Source organism: Notamacropus eugenii, chromosome 5, assembly GCF_028372415.1.
Source record: "Notamacropus eugenii isolate mMacEug1 chromosome 5, mMacEug1.pri_v2, whole genome shotgun sequence".
In the NCBI taxonomy this organism is placed as follows: domain Eukaryota; kingdom Metazoa; phylum Chordata; class Mammalia; order Diprotodontia; family Macropodidae; genus Notamacropus; species Notamacropus eugenii.
Genome location: NC_092876.1, coordinates 209,953,489 through 209,975,821, shown reverse-complemented (window position 1 = coordinate 209,975,821; position 22,333 = coordinate 209,953,489). Strand labels below are relative to the sequence as shown.

The 22,333-nt window shown below is 37.2% G+C and overlaps 2 protein-coding genes across 20 annotated transcripts in view; one reads left to right on the top strand and one right to left on the bottom strand.

Moving 5' to 3' along the window:
* The window catches only part of PRPF40A (pre-mRNA processing factor 40 homolog A), a 54,232-nt gene extending 49,627 nt beyond the window's left edge, over window positions 1-4,605 (top strand). For all 16 annotated transcript variants that reach the window (XM_072611990.1, XM_072611985.1, XM_072611993.1 and 13 more), the window contains 2 exons: window positions 1,866-1,997; window positions 3,481-4,605. In XM_072611990.1, coding sequence (XP_072468091.1) covers window positions 1,866-1,997; window positions 3,481-3,573 — 225 coding nt within the window. In that variant the 3' untranslated portion in view covers window positions 3,574-4,605. The remainder of the gene's footprint in view (window positions 1-1,865; window positions 1,998-3,480) is intronic.
* Window positions 4,606-10,260: 5,655 nt separating this feature from the next.
* Window positions 10,261-22,333, bottom strand: part of FMNL2 (formin like 2) — a 366,690-nt gene continuing 354,617 nt past the window's right edge. The window contains exons 24-27 of one of the 4 annotated variants that reach the window (XM_072611975.1): window positions 21,208-21,306; window positions 20,217-20,340; window positions 16,885-17,010; window positions 10,261-12,493 (exon numbers count right to left, since the gene is read on the bottom strand). In XM_072611975.1, coding sequence (XP_072468076.1) covers window positions 16,919-17,010; window positions 20,217-20,340; window positions 21,208-21,306 — 315 coding nt within the window. In that variant the 3' untranslated portion in view covers window positions 10,261-12,493; window positions 16,885-16,918. Of the gene's footprint in view, window positions 12,494-14,769; window positions 14,864-16,884; window positions 17,011-20,216; window positions 20,341-21,207; window positions 21,307-22,333 lie in introns of all 4 variants that reach the window. The other 3 variants (XM_072611974.1, XM_072611976.1, XM_072611973.1) reach the window with 3 other exon arrangements.

The following is a 22,333-nucleotide window of genomic DNA, read 5'->3' as shown; positions in this document are numbered from 1 at the left end:
ATCAGTATTTGGATCAGGCCAGTACCGGCAACAATTCCAGCCTAGGCAAATAGGGATCCATTCTCAAGAAAAGCAGTTATGGGGAGTTCACTCCCTCATGGAGTGAACATTCTAGCATGGGCTTCGGGTAAGATGGGGATAAAATATGTACATATTACAGGTATATGCAAGATACATACAAAGTAGGTAATAAGGATACAAGTTAACTTTAAAGGGGAAGGCATCAGTTACTGGAGAGTCAACTAAGGTTTTGAAAAACCTGGGAAATCTAAGAAGCAGAGCTGATAAGGTAAAACACTGGAGGATGGCCATTTGAAAGGCTCAGAGCTAGAGTTTCATATGTGAGGAATTACGAGGTGGCAGTAGCAAGGTCTTAGAGTCTGTGTTTGTAAGTCACTGTTTTGTAGTTGTCAGAATTTCTCCTTCCTCCCTCTCCTCCCTTTTCAGAAAAATGTGTATCCATTCAATACTATGTCATTTGATGACAGTCTTTCTGGTTCACTATATTCCTGCACACAAAGCTCAGTTACAAAACTTTTTTTTTACTGCATTGTGTGGAGTTTTTGGACTTTGAAAATTAATCCAACTGGCACAGCTTTATGATAATTAAAAACTAATGTCTTTTAGATGTTTCCTCTTGTCACTTTTAAACCTACTTCGTCACATTTTCAGTCCTGAATAACTTTTATTCTAGGTTTTGATCTCTGTAGTTTTTGTGGTCCCTTTACATCTGTCTACCCCTCAGGCAACCTGAGCTTATTAGAAGTTCATAGAGTCATAAGTTGGGAGATGGAAGTGACCTTAGAGATTATTGATTCCAACCATCCTCATTTTGCAGATAAAATAAGTTCCGTCAGATCCAGGAACTTTGCCTTCCAAATTCAGTGTTCTTTCCACTATATCAATCCCTTTTACACTATATTTATATATGGATTCCTATTATACACCCATAATAACTCCCTTTAATTCATATTCACATTTTGGGTAGGTGGAACAATCTGCTGTTCATTCCTATGCCTAATATGTGAGAAAGATTTATCTAGGTGTTATAGTCATGTATGCCCAACTAACATTTTATTGTGAGAGATGGAGAATATAACAAGGTTTATATGTTGCAGTCTGAAATGGAGCTTTAGAGAGCCACTTTAAAAAGTTTTATTGACATTCTTTTGTTTATGTCTTTATTTTCTTTAGTATCTTTCCCTGACTTGAGATGGCATTCATGAGATTAAAAGTAAAAAGAGGGCAAAAAAGTAGTTTAATGAAATTAATAAACATGTCAGTTAAATCTGACCATATATGCAATAGTCTATACCCACAGTTCTCCTGCAAAGAAGGGAAGGGAATGCTTCCTTGTAGCTTTTCTTCAGGCTCAAGCTTGTTTATTATAAGTACTCAATGCTTAGTTTTGAGTTTTTTGTTTTTCCTGTCATTTCTTGGTTTATTTATTTTATTTTGCACCAGTTCATGTTCTGTATCTCCTTATAAATTCTTCATTTCTTATCCTGAGGTAGTCTATTACATTCACATATTATGGATATAATTTGATATGTATTTGACCTTTTTTATCTCCTGGGGTATACACCTAATGGTGTGTCAAAGTCAGAGACTATGGACGTTTTTGTGACTTTCTTAGCATAATTTCACATTATTTTCCAGAGTAATTAAATCATTTGCCATCTCCACCAACAGTGCTTTTTTAGTGTGCCTGTCTCTCCATAGCCAGAGAAGTATTTCTTTAGTGATATTGTAATGTCATGTTCTTGCTGTGAGCCTCCTGCAAAAGACAGATTTTTACTTGTGACTGGCTCTAAGAGAGCACTATTCTGTTACTTTGTACAAGGTGTATCTTATATCTTTTGTAGGATTCTCCAGAGTCTGATGCTGAACGAGAAAAGGATAAAAAAGAAAAAGAACGAGAAAATGAAAAGGATAGAACTAGGCAGAGATCAGAATCAAAACATAAATCACCTAAAAAGAAGACTGGAAAGGATTCTGTAAGTATTTTTAACTTGGCCTCAAAGTGTATGTTTTCCATTTATGCAGAATTGTATGTACTTAACTAATGTTTCGAAGCCAGCCTTAGGCCACGGATAACATCCTTAAGAAAAACAGCAGTCTCAGCTAATCAAGTGTCTCCTAAAAATGTTTTCCCATTTTACATAAACATAATGAAAATCAGTAGCATAGCCTGACTTATTTCCTTGAAGAGTGAGGTATGATAGTATGATTACAAAGTCACTCTTCATAGCAAAAGTCTACTTATCTAGAAAATTAAGTAGTAACTTACTCTAGGGTGTTTGCTCTTTGTGTTTTGGATGAGGGGAGGATGAGATTCAAGATAGAGAAGTGGAATGAGAGACAGTCTGTTCACATAAATTGAGATCTGTCTCAAAAGAAAGAACAGTGAGGCATCTCATATAATCCAAGTTATTTTTTTTATCACAAGTTTTTTTCAGAAATTTCCAGAGTAGTTATTACTTCCTTAAAAAGCTCTAGGCCCTCAGGTGATCTTCTGAAGGAGCCAGGGAAAGAACTGATGAAATCTACAAAGAGCCAGAGGCTATTTTCTGAAAGACAACAGGTGGAAGTCCCACCACAAACAACTGAAGAACTGCTTTTCAGGTACCAGGTGGAAGGTTGCATAAAGTGATAATCCATGTGGCAGTAGAACAAACAACACCTGAAGGAAAGGGACCAGGTTTATGTCAGGTTCTGAGACACAGTCCTAATGCCTTTTGGAGTTTTCTGTGGAGTATTTCTTTGTATTTAAGGAACAAAGTGGAATGAGGAGTTAAGTTGTGAAATTTGATTTTGTACAAGTGATGTAAACCCTTCTAAGCATTCTGATTACACTAGACATGGGGCTTGCATTATTTCTGGAGAAAAAGCAGCTTACTTAGAACTTTAAAACAGAAAAGATAAATATGCATATGTATACACATGAAAATGAATATTCTGTATATAATAATAGAATGTATGGTGTGTGTGTGTGTCCTCATGTCAGTTAAGTAGAACCTTCCTGGACCTTACATTTATGAAAGGTGAGTTTGATTACATAGGCTTTTAGATCTAGATTTCTAGTCCTTTAGTGTAAGTCTTGAAATGAAATAGGTTTTTGTGTCATACTTTGGGTTTACTCATGGTGAAGTCAATTGAGTGGGTTACACTACTCAGTTTATTTGAATAAGGAACACAACTGTTGTATAACTTGAGTGCACACTTGCTTCTAACGGATTGTATATATTATTTTCCTATTTTTCCTCTGAAGCCGCTAAGAAAGGTAAGTAGATGGTAATATGAATTTCTTTTTCAAAACAGAAAAAAATCAGGCATAAAACTGTGGTGCCTTATAATAAATTTTCTTCTTAGGAAGGTTTAATGGATTTTAAAAATACCATGTAATTTTCATCTTAAGAAAAAATTTTATATTATTTCAAGATTTTTAAAAAATACTGTTAATTCTTAATGTCTTTCCAGGGTAATTGGGATACTTCTGGCAGTGAACTGAGTGAAGGGGAATTAGAAAAGCGGAGAAGGACCCTCTTGGAACAACTGGATGATGATCAATAAATTAATTATACCAAATATATGTTTACAGTATAATTAAAAAATGTCTAGTTCAGGACAGGGATTCTGATGTTTTAAATTCCATTGAAGCAACACTGGGTTTTAATTATATCACAGGAAGAAGTGCATTAAGTAATGTTACAGTGGAGTTGACTTTAAATCTGCAAAAGAGAAGGAAATTCAAAACTGAACATGAAAACTTTTGATTCTGTATAGAGAATCATTTTCATATCATCACTCTGAAGCCCCTTTTTAGGGTACAGCAAAATACACTAGAGATGGTGATTTATTGATTACCACAGATGTCCTTACTTTTGTGTTCTAAAGTCAATGCCACAATGATACTTTTTTGAGGTGGTTTGAAATTTGCAGAAGTTGGATTTTGAAGATATAATGAAACCTTTTTTGATGCATAGTGGTACAAAAAAAGCACCAGCAACTGATCAAAATGCTTTTTTGTGCACTTCCTAACTGGTTTAACTGATGTGAATTTTTATGGTGAACTAAAAAAATAGGTGTTTTTGATGGAAACCCTTAACTATATAGTAGTGCTAATGGGCACTGCTATATCATAGCCACCATTGTTAATTTTAAAAGCATCTGGATGAATAAAACAGAAGGCTATTGTGAGGGCATTATTTGAACATCTATTTTGAGGCGATGTTTAAAAAAAGAAATTAACATCAAATCAGATTGTAAATTAATTTAAATATGTTGCCTTAAGGACCTACTAAAGAATGTGCCACCAAATTTTAAGTGACAGTTGCAATATCCTTGTCTAAAGAAATCAATGTCGACTTAAATATTTTCTTTAACAAAAGTTGTCTTGATTTAAAAAGAAATCAGATCTCTTTCCGTCTTTCTCTCTTTTTCTCTCTTTTTTTTTTTTAATATCCTCTGTCCAGTTTTTCATTAAGGAAAACTTTTCCCTACTCAGTGAGAAGTATTGACTTCTGTGGTACACATTCTAAAGCATTTCTGATTTGAATATTTTTGTACATTTTTATCGATTATTAAACCTTCTCTTCTAGCGTGTACTAGTATTTATTTCTACTTGAAATACACTGTACAGCTCTAACGGAAATATGGATATTTTATGATTCAGTTAAGCAACAATGTGGTGTATTTACTCCAAGCCCGTCGAAGTTTCACTTAATAATTCATCTTCTTTTCCCATGTAGTTTACTTCTCTTTTCTAATGATACTTATAAGAGTACTTATAAATAAATCAGTGCATATGAGGCCCCTTTATTTGTGCTTCAAACTAAAATGTTCATACATAATATTTTTGTGAGAAGTTGGTTTAAGTGAAGCTAGAGGCATCATTTTATATTCTTGCTTCTAGAGGTTGGTATTGGTCACTTGAAAGATAAAACTAGCTATAGCATTTTTTTGTTATCAGGGAGCACTTCTTGTCCAAGAGATTTTTTCACATTAAATAAAGCATACTCCACATCTGGTGTTAAAGAGTATTAAGTACCCATCAGTCACTATTTTATTCACTAATTTTGGTTATTTTGTAGACCCTTATTTTTAACTTAGTGTTAGCAAGAATTAAGAGACTATTTTACCCCCAAAGTTCACCATCTTAAAAAGTTGAAAGTGGTTAATGGTAACCAGGAAAATGTTTCTGTGACATCGGTTGCAGTGTTTTCCTACAGCAAAGCCAAGAAAAGCTTTGTGACTTCTCCCAACTTAGCTCCTCTCCAAATAGTCAATTTTTCTGCACTGCATTGAGATGATACTTGGCTCTGCAGAAGGTATGAGAATCAAACTGTATATGTATGAGAAAATATGAAGCAATCAAATTGAGTTGCTTACGGTTTTACTCTGTTGTATTTAGAACCAAAAAGAATTGTAAAAGCTTTGGCGGCAGGGGCTTATTTTTACTTTAGTTTACCTTCAGAGAAACTCCATTTGTGTTTATGGTATAAATATATATAAATATATATAGTTAATAGTACTAATCATGTCAAATGCTTATTTGACATGGAACTAGAAGTGGGAAATCTTTAAGATAAGCTTATGATTTTGACAAAGGTAGCAATGTTTCACAAGATAATTTAGAGTTTATGTAAAACATTTTGCTTTTATAATTTCCATGAATGAGGAAGATTTTTTTTTAAAGTAAATATTACTTTAAAAGTTTTGTCTTTATTTTTCCATTAAAAATAAAAAGCTGTATATATGTGTTTTAGCATGTTCTTATGTATCTTTCTGCATTTCTCAAGGATATTTTGCATCAACTTAACTCATTAAATCCCTGCTAGACAATCTGTATGGAATTTTCTAAAATGGGAACTGTTAAGTAACCCCAGTTTCTCTTTCTAGAACTTATATCAGCCATGGAAATTATCTAAGGCTTACAAATAATAGTTGTATGTAATTAAAGTTAGTATTATAATTGAAAATAACCCCTTTGCATCCAGCACCAATACACTGGAACCTCACTATTCCTTTACATAACACTGAGGTTTTAATGACCAGAAATTATAAGGTCCTGGGTGGACTGTAACTAGTCCTGAGAAGAATAGTTAGACAAACCAAATTTCACATAAGCTGGTTTTTGACCAATATGCTCAAACAATGAAATGATGAATGTGGGAATTAAAGTTGTTTGATTTACCTTTGTAATCTTGCCTTTATGGGAATCTTGAGTGGTTTAAATTTACTATAGTTTATTAAATACTGCATGTTTATTTGATCTACCTCTCCACTACAAAGAGTTAGCATTAATTTGTCCTCAGAACCACTAGTACATTTTAGATTAGTTATTGACTTAAATATTGAAGCATTTTTTGTTCTTGAGGGAAATGACCCTCCTTGTCATTAAATTCAGTTCTTTTATAAGAAAACTGAATTGGTTTGAAAAGTGAGTTATATTTCATTAGGAAACATAGCAAAACAATATTGCCATGCAAGTAATCTGTTTAAGAAACATTTCATCCAATTTCATTTTATGTGATACTCCTTTAAAATTCTTAAATAAGAGTGCCAGCAACTGAGGTTTGTAAAAACTCTAGACAACATTGCATTATCATTTCTTAAAACAGCTGCAGATATGTGATTCTCTGTTTGCTCAGTGACGAATTTCTTAGCAATGAATAAAAAGACAGTACCTACCCCTCTTTTAATCAAACTGATTTAACGGTTTTCCCTCTGAAAAGGATGCTCTGCCGCTACTCTGTGACATGCAAATCACTTTCTTCACGCCTCAGGTTTCCTCAACTATAAAATGGGGGTGTGGGTGGGGGGGTAGCTGAACTTACAATATTTTTAAAAATTCCTTCCAGCTATTAAGATTCTGTGAGTTCTCAGTGCTGGCTAGGTAATTTTATAACTGAATATGAAAAGGGAAAAGTCTCTTCACATAGTGACTGAGTCTTGACTATTTTTAATGAACTTGATAAGAAAATACTTTTCTTAAATGATGGAGGCAGGACTAAGTTTTGAATTATTTTAGAACAGGATTTTTAAAAAAGTACATAATGTAAGTAACATGAATTATTTAAGTAAAGAAACAAGGTTTTGCACCAAAATAAAAGCAAGGTAGGATGAAGCACATTAATTCTTCCTGGTTTCAGCTTTTTTCATTTTGCCTAAAATGTAAAGGCATCATTTTTTCCCCCACCAGGGGTGCTTCTCCAATACCAGCAATACATAAATATTTAAGTACATTTTAATAGTATGTGTTACTATCAAGTTTATCATTCACTGGAGTAGGTGACATTCATACAAGTATGCCTTTTCTGTGTTTGGAAAGTTAACATCTATTAGTAATGCCTCTCATTTCAAACTATGATTAACCTAGTATGCAGTCTTTTTTCACCAAAATATTTTCATTTCAATTTATTTACTTTTACTATTCTGTTGGTTTCAGAAAGTGAAATAAATCTTTTTTAGCAACTTCATCAAGCTTTTGTTTATGTTGCCCAGTAACAAATTGTTGAAGGGTTTTAAAACCATTAGTGCAGTAAACCATGTTGATAAATGTTTAAAAACTTAAACTCTACTCATACCATATATGCACTACTATACTACCTGGGTAAGGAGTATTGGCTTAAGATAATAGACGTACACCTGAGGGAGATGGTCTACTTGCTCTACCCTCTTTTCTGGACTGTTATGCTTAAGTCACTTAATGAGAACAAATGCTTGGCTCCTGCTACCTTATGTTTGGGTAAAGAAGATAGGAATGGGTTTAAAACTTCATAAACATGGCTTGGAATCTCTCAAAATACCTAAGTGATTTTTCTTTCACACTGCCTTCATTATACCCCAGAGATAGAGGTGAAATTATTTTCCAGGTAGACATTCATGCAAAGGATCAGTCCAGCCAGGTCTCAAAATCCACCCAACAAAGTTCAAGCTTCAGGACTAGTCAAAGTTCATTTTTCCAAGACGCCATTGAAGTAGAAAAAAAATCAGAACAAAGTGGAAGTCTATCACTTGCCCAATTCACAAAGATATTTTACAGAATGTTTTGTTACCATCATCCATTTACTACTCTCATTTTTCCACTTTATTTTCCCTATATAGATAATGGAACATTAGGCTGTCAATAGAGTCCTTTTACATTCACAATCTACTGTTTAAAAAAGGATATTTTGTCTTTTGTAATTTTTCATAGGACCCAGTACAGTGCTGCATAAGCAATATAATATTGGTGAAGAATTGACTGCTAATATCATAGCTGACCTGGTAAGGCAGAATCAACCAAGCAGCCAGAATGACTTGGGTAGTTGCCCATAGCTCCCGAACAGGACCAGATTCAATATGACCCTTTAAAAAGCAAACTGAGCCATTTCCTACCGCCAGTCTCTACTTTCTGTTGTTCCCCGGGGATATGAATGTGATTGTTTAAACTTGTGCAAAACCCCTGCTTTTAGATAGGTGGTACTCTTACTTGATTACATTGAGGACTTGCTTTAAAGAAAGGCTGAGTTATGGGAAAGAGTGGTTTCTATTTTCTGTGTTTGTAATTGCCAAATTTTCTGTTTATATATTGTTCTGATGTAATTAATTTAAAAGCCTCATAGTTGTTAAATAAAATTAGACCTTTTGTAAATAAAAATAATTTATTAGAAAAAGGTATTGCAGCTTTTACTACAATTGGATATGCGTCTTTTTCTTTTCCTTCCAAGGCCTTCATAGATAGCTACCAGTCAACACAATTATTTTGCACCTTTCCAGTGGGTTTGCTTTTTTTCTGTTGAGTGCAGCTATTCTAAAGTAGAAGAAAAGAGCTCACCTATGTTCCTATAAATACTAGAGCTGGATTTAGTAGGCCACTCCTCTTATGGAAGAGGAAAGAGGCCCAGAGTGCTGAAACTTCATTTCTTCCACTATGCTATGTAACTAGTGCTTCTTTGTGGTAATAAGAGTAAAAAGCTGACTTTGAAGTAAAGTTTAGGTATGTATTAGCTAGTGTTAAATGAAACAGACCAGTTGGAATTGCTCATAAATGTAAATCGAAATTTTGGTGACAGTTTAGTTGCCTCTGTAGGAAAATTGCACTGAAAAACAATTCTAATGAGGAAAAAAAGAGTAGCCTGCTCCAGGGACAGGTCAATGTATACCAGCAATGTGGGATAAGGAGATGTTCCCAAGCATATATTGTGTTCCTATTTGCTACGTCAAGGAAAAAGGAAATAGGAAAGCCTGTTTAATTGGGAGAGGATCAGGCGTTTTTGTTTTTCTAAAGAAGCCAGTAATGACCATTATTATACTGTATCAGTATGTTGTAGAGATGACTTAGAACTATAGTTCAACCCCTTCACAGGAAGTTTCACTTGAAGTTTCCTCTTTGCTATTTAGCCACCTGTCTCCCATATCCAAGATTCTTGGGCTCCACATTTGCTAATTGCCTACACCACCCCCTTTTTCTCTGATTTAGTCATATTTACCTTGTTTGGCAAAGTTTTATCCGAATTTTCCAGATGTGCTGTTTACCTAAGTAAGCAGTAAAATCACATATTGTCTCAGATATTTTTCATGCAACAGTTTTTAAATACTGCATCCTATTTAAAAAGTATTAATTTGTATTGCTCAGACTCATTATTAGCCAAACATCTTCAAATGTTTTTTTAAGGATTTTTTTGCTCTCATCCTGAAATACACTGCAAAAATGCCACTTCCTCTATGAAGCCTCTAACCTCACTCAGGTCAACGTGTTCTTTGCCTCTTTCTTTGAATATTCTTCGATGACTTCGTCTCCATCACAGCATAACTTGTGTAAATAACTTAGTAAATAAATACATTGTATCTATCCTCAGTAGAGTGGAAAATCCTTGAAAGCAAAGGACTCCTAACCAGGACTCATTCATTGAAGTTTACAACATGGTCAACGTCCATTCTACTTTGTAACAGTTTCTAGGAAGGAATTGCGTTTTGCTCCTAAGTTTCCTGCATGCATAAAACACCTCAATACTTCTTGTGTCCTTGTTTGAGAGAAGTAGGTAGGCAGGTGACAGATGGAAGGGTAGAATCGAAATTTTTAAACATGCGAGTCACAAAATATAACAACAGGCAGCCAAGAGATTAGCAACATCCTATCTTATCTGTTTCTCTACACCCTACGGGCAGCAGTTTGACACTGGAAGGGTGAGAGAACTTGGTTACAAGATGATGCTATTGATAAGCACCCCCTCCCCCAATACTCTGACCAATAAGAGGCAATGCATTGCTATATAGTAGTGTAAATAGTTTATTTGCTCATATGCCATGAACAGACCAGAAAAGTAACATGAACTGCTTTATAAAACACTTCTAATATTGCTAAGAAGCAGGCCCATTACAAGAAAAAACAAAACAAAAAGAACATGCCAACATTACAATCCATTCTAATTGTAGAATAATAAATACATGTGGTATGGAAATTTATTTGTATGTTTGTTAGCACTAAGCTTTAAAACATTTGTGTATTTGAATATAAGCCAATAATTTGAATTCCATTTCATAGATAAAATCATTGCTTCTTAGGTATGATATTCAATCAGTGTCAACAGATACAATCTTGGCATGTTCTTTTAAGAGCATGTAGAATACACATTTCTGGAGATGTGCTAGCAGGGGGCAGTTTGAAATGAAACTTTCTGTAAAACGGTCAGCAAAAAAAAAAAAAACAAACCATGACAACTTTGATCCCTCAACTGTCCTCATAGTTAAATATAAAAAACAAACTATAAGTTAAAATAACATTCAGATTGTATAGCACAGGCTGATGCAGTTTTTTAAACAATATTTACAATATTACCCGGAGGCTAAAGTGGAATTAAAAGAGGCGTAAAAACCATAAAAAACGGCACCAATTTTGTAGCAAAATATCTGTACATTTAAAAACAGATTATCATATAACTACACATCATCCAAGGAAAATGAGACCTTCACCAGGGATTCACTTAAGCACAACATAAAAGAAAAGAAATTCAGTGGTTAAATACTATACAATAAATTTTACAATTAACATATTGATGAAATGCTACCAAGAAAGGTAAGCTGGAAGCAGAATTTATCTTCCAAAATAACAATTTTAGCTACAGTCCAGGTTTTGACTTTGAACTAGATCAAGTGCCCTGCCCAAGAAGACGCCAGGTAAAGCAAAGGCTTGCCCTGTACCTGCAGAGTGAGCTTGGCTTGCCTTTCATTCTCATTTTGCATACGCCTTTCCCTCACTTCATCCAAATACAAATATCCCAACAAATCAATCCCCAATTTCCCCTAAAATATCCCAGGGAGGGAGCATTAGATTGGCCTTTAGAATTTTTTTTAGGTCCAGTGGTCAAATGCACCCTCACCTCCATTAAAAAAAAAAACAAACTCAAATGCGATTGTCAAAGAAATACAAGGCTACTCAAATCAGCACTCTGCAGAGGGAAGATGCAATCTGAATGCTCAATGGTTCTAGCAAACTTCTTTCTGACAAGGCACATGACTATTCACTGTGTTCAGAACTGAACTATAATGGTCCTTGGAGATCCTAATACTGGTTATTGAGATGTTAATAGCTTAATGCTAATTAATAAATATACTTTGTGTTACCTATAAGCTGCCTCTCTCTGAAGAACATAGAATCATAAATGTGTCTTGCGTGATATTCCCATGATTTTCTGTAGCACTGCAGTCTTACCCTTCAAACCATCCCTCATAGGGCATGGCACAGAAAAAGTTATACATGAAAATGAAGACTGACTGGGTGAATCTTCATGTGTTAATGAATCAGATCCTCTTTATATTTCACCAGGGTTTGGCTGTGACTGGAAGGAAAAATCTCTGGGAGAATGGCTTTCCTCACACAGCAATAAACCTTTTGATATATAACCTAGAGAGAATTGCTATTTGAAGTTCAAAATAAATTCCTTATTAGACAGCACAGAGACATATGTAAAAGCCAAAAGGGATCCATAGCAGATCTCACCCAAATATTTGTTATTTACAACCTGTCAAGAAACCAAGGTGGGCCATAAGACAATCATTAAGTTGCAGATAACAAAAAGAAGATAACATGACATTTACATTTTGGTTAAAAACACTGAATAACATATTGGTGTAAAAAGATACCCAATCAAATCAAGTCCTATTGCTTTGATTAATTTGAGCAGGTACTTTCACCTTAGGCACTTGTTAACTACAGTTGAATGGAGAGCCCATCTTTTTTATTTTATTTTTAAAGTTCCTATGCAATTTTGAGGCTTCTTGGCCCTTCAGAATGTAACCGTATTCAAGGCTGCATTAAATGGTAGCCAGAAGAGTTCCCATAGACATGGTTATCACTGAAGTACACCCTCCACTTTACACATGTAGGCAGGTCTGGCTCACATGGTTATCTCAGCACCATTAACAGGGCGCAAATTCTGATCATCAAAGCGTCGCCGGACACTTCTCCTCACCGCATCGGCTCGTCTGTACGGCTGGTTTCTAAGATCTGTAAGAGGGAAAAAGCCAGTCAGAGGGAGGCGTTCTTCATGCTGTGTGTCTAGACAAAACAAAGTCCTGCTGGCAGCCAATCAAAGCAGCTTGTGTAGAAAGATTAGACAAAAAAGCCATAAGCTCATTGGGCTTAAGTGAGGCCAATGACAAAATGAACGGGTTCTAGTTTAATACTGGTGGACTGTGGGCTTTTGTGAGGGAAAAACTGTAGATTTCAATCACTGGATGGAAAGTCTAACTTTATATTTTCAAATGCAGCAACAACTGGAAACAGTTGAGGCTTCAAATAAACAATTGAGAAGCAAATAATCTGATTACAAGTCATTGTAATGAGGGTTAAGGTGACAAAAAAAGAAAAATTAATTGTTAATTTTTCCCCTTAAGATTAGTCAATGGTGGAGTTACTAGACAACTTAGCTTGTAAGCAGTCTCTTATGCATGTGACATACTTGACTTTCCCAAGTTACCAAAGATCACTGGACAAAGAAACTGCTCCCTATTCTGAGGTGCAGCGTCTGCTTGGAAAATGGATGTTACATGATAGAATTTGATCTTTAAGGCCTGAAATCTGCCCCAGTCCTAGATGCTACCCTTTCACAGGAGGGATTCAAATTTCTTTAAATTGATCAACTCTGAAGCTTTATGATGTCCATATCTAGCAAATGTTGATTAACCAGAACCTTGGATTAAACTGAATTTTCCTTTTGTACTTAATTGTAGGAGGATTTAAAAAGGCCAGTGGAAGAAAATAAACTTGCAACAGGGATGTATTTTTTAAAAGAAGCGGCCAAGGTATGGCCTAGGGAATGGTACACATTCAGCCCTATATGCTACTTCTTCTAAGACAAAAGAACATGTTTGCCTCAGTATCCTCATCTGTAAAATGGGGATAATAGCTGTTACCTCCCAGGGTTCTTGTGAGCATCAAATGAGATACTAATAGTAAAGTCCTTAGCAACAGTTTTCATTTTCATGTATCTCTTTTTCTGTGCAATATCCTATTAAGTACTTTGTAAATGTTGCCTTATCATCACCATAATTACTATTGTTGCCATTATGGCACCACAGTGTCTTCAATCAGCAAAGAAAGATTCCACTGTCTTTGCTATGTTGTAATAAGTAAGGTAGGAAATTCATATTAGAAAAATATTCAATAACAAAGCTTGATGTAAAAAAAAATTTGGGGAGGTCATCAGTCCTCAGTTAGCCAGAAAAATTCCAATTAATGCCAACATTCTGGTTAATCAATGGTTTGCTACAGCTCATGATTTGCCAGTTATCAGTGATTATTTATATGCACCTATATATGTATGTACGTACTTATAGTTCTATGTCTTTCTGTCAAAGTGGTTGGTCACCATAAGTCATGGTTATCATGCTCAGAAGTTGATGATGTGACAAAACAGGTTCTCTATCTAGCCTACCATGGACAAGAGTTAGAGGACTGAATGAAGTAGGTTTCAGATTTCTATCCTGTCCTACTTCCACTAGTTGTTTTGGTGTTGTTGGTATCTTTCACTAATGGTGAATTTTAGTTAAGACTAATCCTCCAAAGGAGCAAAAAACAAAAGTAGAACAAAACATTAGAAGAAAACTTCATTGGGGCCTTTGAATCCCATCACCTACCTCCTGTCTCCTGGGGTTATGCAGGTTACACACACACACACACACACACACACACTCACTCCCTCACTCTTTCCCACCCACCTATCCAGTCACCCTCCCTGCAAACTGGGCCTACTTTCATATCCCCACGCCCAAGGGCAAAAGCATATATATAGAACAAGCTGTTTTCAAGCTTAATTGTGTCGAATGAGAATGGAAAGCCCTTTCTTTTGCCTAGGCTGATCAAATCTTTGATGTCCAAACCACCTGAGCTCTCAGAAAACCCTGTGCCATAAAATGCTGGAGATAATTTCCCCGACCATGATCTTTTCTTAACTGAGATTTGAGAAAGAGGTTGGGAAAGGAGAAAAATTCAGGAGCATAAAAAAAAGTGGCAGAGGAGAGTGGAACCCTTGTACCCAAAGCAAGTGAAACCACCATCAAATACCCTCACCCCAGCCACCACATTACAGAGGTGCAGCCTCCATAATAAGTATTTAAGTATAATAAAAATGAAGGAGCAAATAAAGGCCACATCTTTAGAAAATGAGATGGGATGACTTCTCATGAGAAAGACTCTCCCCAGCATTACCCTCAGTCATATTCACAGTCATTGGTCTGGCATATACAGAGAGAGGAGGAAGCTAAGTAAAAAGTGATGCTTGCCAGCTCTGTGTATCCTCCACCACCGGTGTGCTAGAAGAAATCCTTACCCTCGAGTGAACATTTGGAAATTTAGTGATATTATTCTTCTTTAAGGCTAAACAGAAAAAAAAAAACAAAACAAAACACAAAATGATGGTTAAGTAAAAATGGGATGAAAATGAAGAGCAACTCAACTCAATGTTTAAAAATCCCAGGCAGGTTAGCCAACAGAACAAGAGAGTGGAAGGTCACCATTATGAGTTGGGGTTAGATACAGCAAGAAAAAGGTGAGATGGTCTTCCCACCCCCTTGATCTCTGACTACCCAATTCCAAGCTGCTTTGAAGATTGGCTCCAGGAAAATATTCCAACAAATTCACTTGACAGAGCAAACAATGGCCAAACAGATTAGACTCCACGAAGTGATTAATAAGCACTGGTAAGTTAAGTTCATTATAGAGAAAGTACACCATTGTCTTTGGACCCACCCCCACCCCCAATCCTCACTTGTTGCTTCCTCAAAGACAAAATGGAAACACACATAACACAGGTTAAAATGCATTCTTCAAACAGTTAATCTTGCCTAATACACATGTGCCCAGCTCCAAGTCCATTTCACTACGGAGCATCCCCTATGTATAGACATGTAATGCTGAGAAAAGAATTAAGGTCACCATTTCTCCTTCTTTGCTTATGTCTTATCTGTTGTTCATGGCCTATAGTATCTGGCATCCCAAAGAACTTAATCTCTTCTATGGCTGAACACCGGCACAGACTAGTTCATTATTTTGGGAGGCTGGGAGTCCTAAGGACTCCAACAATGCTGATGTTTCCTGGAATGTGCTGGTAGTTCATTCATACCACCACTCACACCACTGCCTTCTTCAAAAGAGCAGTGATTTCGTTGTTATGGATAAATAATAATCAGAACTTGGTACCTGCTGGGTACCTGGGAAGTCTGCAAAGCACTTTATGTATATTATCTCATTTGATGTCTAATGTATCAACAAATTTATAAGTCAATAACCCTTTGGCACTTTTTGTAAACAGCTTTCATGAGTTATTATAGCCAAAAAGATTCTGATGATGAGACCATGATTCCCAGCACTGTAACCCAAGAAATCACCATGAAGCTGATTGTTAAATCAGTATTCTGAATGTGGCATGGGACTGGGCACAAATGATGGCATAATGAAGGACATAACCAAGACATTTGTCTGATTCCCCTTCTTCTAAGGACACTCCTACATGCACATGCTGGTTAGCCAGGCAAGACAGTACACACAACACTGATGAATGGGAAAGGTCTTGGATGATTCTCACAAGGCAAGAAGGGAACATGTATGTTGTCTCTGACAATCCATGCACATATCTGGTGGAGGGGCTCATTTATTCCATGCTCTATCAGATCTACTACACAGAATTAAATATCTAAAGGCTGGGTGAGGTAGCCTAGGAAAGCAAGCGAACCATCACAGTTTAGAACTAGCCATGGCCTCTTTTGAAATTGAAGAAAAAATAATATTTAATAACTCCACAGCACTTTGCCTTCTAAAGTATATACAAAAAATATCTTCTTTTGCTGCCAAAACATCCTCAATAAAATGTGAAGAATTAGTATTATTCTCGTTTTATTTAGGGGGAAAGTAAAACAGCGAAAGGTTAAGTAATTGCCCCAAAGTTCTAAAAGGGGTTGGTTGAGTCAGCATTAAAACCAGACTTCCTGATTTGAAGTCAAGTGTTCTTATAAACTTTCTAGTTCTCAATGTTTTCATCTATACAATGAGAATGCTAGATTAGAGGATTTTTAAGGTATAGCCCCTTTCATCCCTCTATGACACCCACAAACCATGATCCTGGATACCCCCTTCCCCCAATAAGGTACTTGACAATTTCAAAACTTGCTATTCCATGGCTCTGTCACGCAGACCAGAAACATCTCTGGAGAGTGAATAAGGTCATCATGATGGTGGTGATGGGGATTTCAGAGGTGACTGAATGCAAGTCCGTGCAATATGGGAACAACAGGAAACAGAATTCCACATAGACATCAGATACATGCTATCCATTTACAATTCATCTGACCCTGTTTGATATCCACACAGATAGAGATAATGGGTCAAAAATCTACGGCAACCTTTTAAGAGCATCAGGTGTGAAAAAGTAATAGTTTAGTAATGGAATTCCTCAGTGAGAACAGGTTCGCAGAAAAACCGAGAGCCACGCTTGGCCGTACGAGCTGTAAAGGGCACAGTCTTCAGCACTGCATGGAAAATAACAGCCAAACAAGACAAACAAAATAGAACAGAGTAAGAAGCAGAGATTGACTGCATTAGTTAGCGCTTTGTTAATGTTTGGGGGGGAGGGGGAAGGAGGGCAGGGGATTACAAAGGACTACTTAGGTAGTAGAAGATTTGCAAATCCTGACTTGGGATAAAGAGATGGTTAAAAGGCAGCTATTATAATCAGAGCATTAAAAAAATACATTCCTTTAGAGGCATTCAATCTCTTCACCGTGGTGAATGATTGATAATGCCACAGGTGAATCACAAATGCACATTTGACTTATTTCACCAACTGTATGTATACTGTTCTAGAAAGGCAAGCTGATAAAATGAGGGACCATCAGGCTAGTGAACGTACAAAGTTCCTGCATGTTGGAGCATAAGTTAGGATGCTCTTGCAATGAAAAAAAAAAAGTGTCCCTCTCCCCCATCTTAACTAATCAGCAAGCATTTACTTAACACCCACTGAACATCTACCGATCACAATACAAAACATGCTAGGTATTAGGTTATAAAGACCAAAATGAACCTGTTCCTGTTGTCAGTGAGCTTACATTCTCTAAGATCAAGCTGGACTTTCCCCTAGTTCTGAGTACGAAAGGGTCAAAGTGTTGAAGGGAAAAAAAATCTAAGCTTTAAACTGTGGAAATATCTATAGTGCTATTCAGAGAATGCATGTGATGGGGAACCTCAGAGCTGCTTTAATTTTCATTTTCTAATTTTCATTAGTGATTTGAAGCATTTTTCTTATATGACTATGGAGTGTTTAGATTTTTAACCATTTATCAACTGGAGACTAGCTCTTAATCTTCTAAATTTGAATCAGTCCCTTATCTATCTCAGAAATAAAGCCCTTATCAGAGAACCTTGTAGCAAAGATTCTTTTCCCCTTCTAATTTTACCTTCATTGGTTTTGTTTGCATAGGAACTTTAATTTTATGTAATCAAAATTGTCCTTTTTTCTCTTCTTGATTCTCTCAATCCCTTCTTTGGTCATGAACCATTCCCTTTTCTTTAGATCCCTGCTCCTCTAATCTGTTTGTGATGTCACCCCTTTATGTCTAAGTCATACATCCTTTTGGATCTCATCCTGGCATATGGTGTGAGGTACTGGTCTATAGCAAGTTTCTGCCAGAATGATTTCCAATTTTCCTAATTGTTTTTTATTAAATAGTGAGTTCTTACCTCAGTAGTTAGTCTCTTTTTCTCAAACACTAGGCTTCTGTGTTCTTTTGCTTCTCTATAAAATGTACCTAATCTGTTTCACTAATTAACCTCTCTATTCTTAATCAGTATCAATCCATCTTGATGATTTCCTGTTTCGTATACAGTTTGAGATCTGGTACTTTGGCAGTATGAGTGTGTATGTGTGTGTGTGTGTGTGTGTGTGTGTGTGTTCATATTTTGTGTGTAGACATGTTCATATTAGAGGATTTAGAGTCAGAAGGGACATTAAAGGTCATCTATTTTAAGTTCCCCATTTGAAAAACTGATATCTTAAAAGAGGTGAGGTCACCCCACCAGACAAAGTAGGATCTGAAGCCAAGTTCCTGTGACTCAGTGTGCTGCTATGGAAAGAGAGGATGTTAGGTGGTATGGTGGACAGAATGCTGGCCTGAAGGTCAGGAAGACCTGAGTTCAAATTCAGTTTTAGATACTGACAAGCTGCGTGACCCTGGGCAAGTCAGTTAACTCCTATCTACATTAATTTCCTCAGCTATAAAATGGGGATAATAATAGCACCTATTTCCCAGGGTTGTCATGACGATCAAATGAAATATTTGTAAAAGTGCTTAGTTTAGTACCTGGCACATGGTAGATACTTATTAGCAAATGCTTGTTTCCTTCCTTTTTCTTTGCAGTGTGATAACCTAGGTTTGAATCCTGGCTCTGTAATCAGTCACTTCACCTCTGTGAACCTCTGTTTCCTTATCTGTAAAATGAAGGGGTTAAACCAGATGTTTTCTAAGGATCTTTCCTCTTCTAAATCTATAATCCTATGACTCCAAATACAGTGCTCTATTACACACCACCATGGACACACAATATATTCCAACAGGATGTAAGCTCCTTGAAGGCAGGAACATTTCATTTCTGTTTTGGCATTTCTAGCACCTAAGTAAGACGCCTCACATATGGTAGGCACTTAATAAATGTTTGTTTGAACAACATATACAGGTTTTTCCCAAAAGTCATAGTGCAGTTTTAAAATGAAAATAGCTTATCATGTGCTAAGACTTTTGGAACATCTGTCTGAGCTTTCTCTTGCCTCCCTACCAAGCACAGTGATGCTGAAGGGGGAGGAAAGCCTGCTGATTAATTTGTTTCTTTTTCCTTCAAGATTTGAGGCAGGGAGTAGAGGTTTAGAAGTGATAAGTTTCTGTGAGTCTGTCAGCTAGGGATGCTTATTTATACGGCCGAATTTGTGATGTCAAAGAAACAAAAGCCAGAGAGTTGATAAAGTGCAGACTGGGAAGCCAAGGAAAGTGGCTTCTCACCACCATAAAAATGGGTTTTCCTTCTTGTCTATGGAAAATTGAAAACTTCCAAGAATTGGGAGCAACAAACAGAGCATGGATTAGTCTGCAGGGCTCAAAATGACGGGAACGACTCTAAGAGAGAAATCATTCAAATCTGACTGAAATGATCTGTCCCCAGCTGTGTGTTAGTTATGGGACTAAAACTCCATTAGTGTTTTTTAATGAAAACATAAGCTTCTCATCCAACAACAGAAGAGTTCTGTTATCTTGGGAGGAAAAATACTTCCTGACAATGTCCTGAAAGGCATCCTGGGATACTGAGGAATAATCTGCTTTCTCTTCTAGTACTTATAAGGTGGTGGAGGGGAGAGGTGCTCATGGTAACTCAATGAGAGAGACAGAAAATCATTTTACAAAGGAAATTGAGGGTTCAGAAATAAGAGAGAAGTCAGAAAGAGGGGAACAAAGTAGTTTGGGAAAAGTTTGTTGGGTTCAGATAGGTGGGCTTCAAATTCACATCATGTAAACACCGCCTCACACCTGAGGAGCCACTGTCCGCAGGTAACACTGGAACATTATTAGACCCACTGAAGGACTAATGAACACTGGGCACATAGGGCAAGAAGGCCCGCTGCATGCAGTCAACTGAAGGTGGGGTCAGTGGGGGTTCTCCATTGGCTTAGGATAAAAAAAGGCTCATTTACCTGTGATAATATCCTCAATAGCACCATCTTTCCCCTCATATACATGTCGGTTATCCTTCACTTGCCGCCTTCTTAACTCTGCAATTAATTCCTGCTGCTGCCTCTTGGTTTTATGAGAAGGAGACTAAAATAAAGGGAAAGAGAACAGTGGTGTCCCATGGTACACAGGAAATTCAGGGAAACTCAAAATACATAAAGGATTGCTTGCTAATTGGAGAAAAATGGCCATATTCTACCATCTGGAACTCAAAGAAAGAAACATCACTGGATCACTGGAATGAAATAGAATCAAGAGAGTATTTTAGGAGAGGGGAAGGAAAAATAGAATTCTGGATTAAAATTTCTTCTAAAAAGGTAAAAAAAACAAACAAACTCCAAACTGGTCCACCAAGGAACAGAGTCTACACAAAAGGGATGCTAATAATTCCTTATGTTAGGGGACATCAGAGAGCTATGAGGAGTAATCTGCCTCCATATTTTTGTTCTTTCTATGCTCCCCAACTCAAATGTCCTCCTTGACCTCTGTGCCTCACCCTGCTTTCTACTATAGCTACGAGTGTACAAGTCTCAGTTTCCTATTCAACTATGTAAGCAGGACCCAAGCTTTATATCCCCACCCCAACCCCTACCAGGGCTTAGCATAATGCCTTGATTATAGAAGGCACTCAAATAGATGTTTGCTTAATAATTGAAAAAACATCTAGCTAGAAGGATTTTTACACAGTGGAATGAGTGGTCCAGCAAGGCTAAGCAATCTTCTTCCCAGCAGATTATGTATGACAAGAGAGAGGCCTGTTAAGTAGGCTTAGCTGACCACTTAGCAGGGCAGGTGGATGAGATGATCTCTCTCTCCTTGCTCTCCTGACTTCATAACTACCATAGGTATGCAGTGTATTCAGGGCAAGCTTTTCTACCACCAACCACCGAGGGGGAAAGGGGTCTTCACTGCTTATCAGGCACCAACTAATGAGCTCTTGCATGGATTCCATACCTTTGGGTCCTGTTGCTCCATTAGTGCTTCTTGTTCCAGGAGTTTTTCCATGAGGGCCTGCTCCTGCTTCTTCCTTAGTTCATTCTCTTCCTCAGCTTGCTGTTAAAAGCAAAGGACAAAGGAATTGTGTTTAAATAGCACATGACCCGGGGGGGGGGGGGGGGGGGGGGGGGGGGTTGGGGGAAGTCCTAGATTTTGTTAGGCAATGATTGAAGAAAAGCTGAGGCCAGAAACTGCAAGTACAAATGAACTGGAATTCAGCAAGTTCCACACGTTCAGCCTGGGGTTTGCTGCTGACTGTACAACTTCCATCCAGAGGACTCACTTTTAAAGGTGAATGCACAATATGTGGCTTCTAGGAAGTCTTCCTGCCTTAGCCCCAAATCACTTAATCCCTCCTTCACTGAAACTGTTCAGCAATCATCTATGAATTGTGTTCTACTGTACACTCTGGGCATCAGCAGAAATTCTCAAGTCATTTTAGAGACAGAGAGCCTTATCTCCCATCCAACCTGAACTCCTCCCCACACCCAGGTAGTCCTTGAATATGTGCTGTGCGTTCCCATCTCCATAACTCTTCTTTTATTCACAGGATCAAAGTATGATAGTTAAAGTGGGCAGGGAACCAAGAGGGGCTCAGGTCTGGTCTCACTTTACATATAAGGAAACTGAGGCAGAAAGGAGTTAAATGGGTAAATGATGGTCACACAGCTACTAAGTATCTGAGGTTAGATCTGAACCCAGGTCTTCCTGACTCCAAGTCCAGTACTCTAGGCACCAAATGTGATATTTTCTCTGCCTGGGATGCTTTTCTCCTTCATGGTTATCTTGTGAAATCCTGAGCACTATCCAAGGCCCAGGTCAAATACCACCCCTTCCATGATACTTCTGACCCTCCTGATGGCCTCAGTTTGGAAGCCGGCTCCCCTTCCTCCACTTTCCTTGAGTTCTTTGTAGTGTCTTCTAGCATTTCTCACCTTCCACCTTGGATGAAAGTTCTTTGTGTCTTTGTCTTGTTTCACCCACTAGGTTAGAGATTACTAGCAGGGAGAGGCAAGGTCTATTCCTCCTTGTTCTTTTCACAAAGCCTAGTACGATGCCTTGTATGTAAAGCAGCTCTATCAAT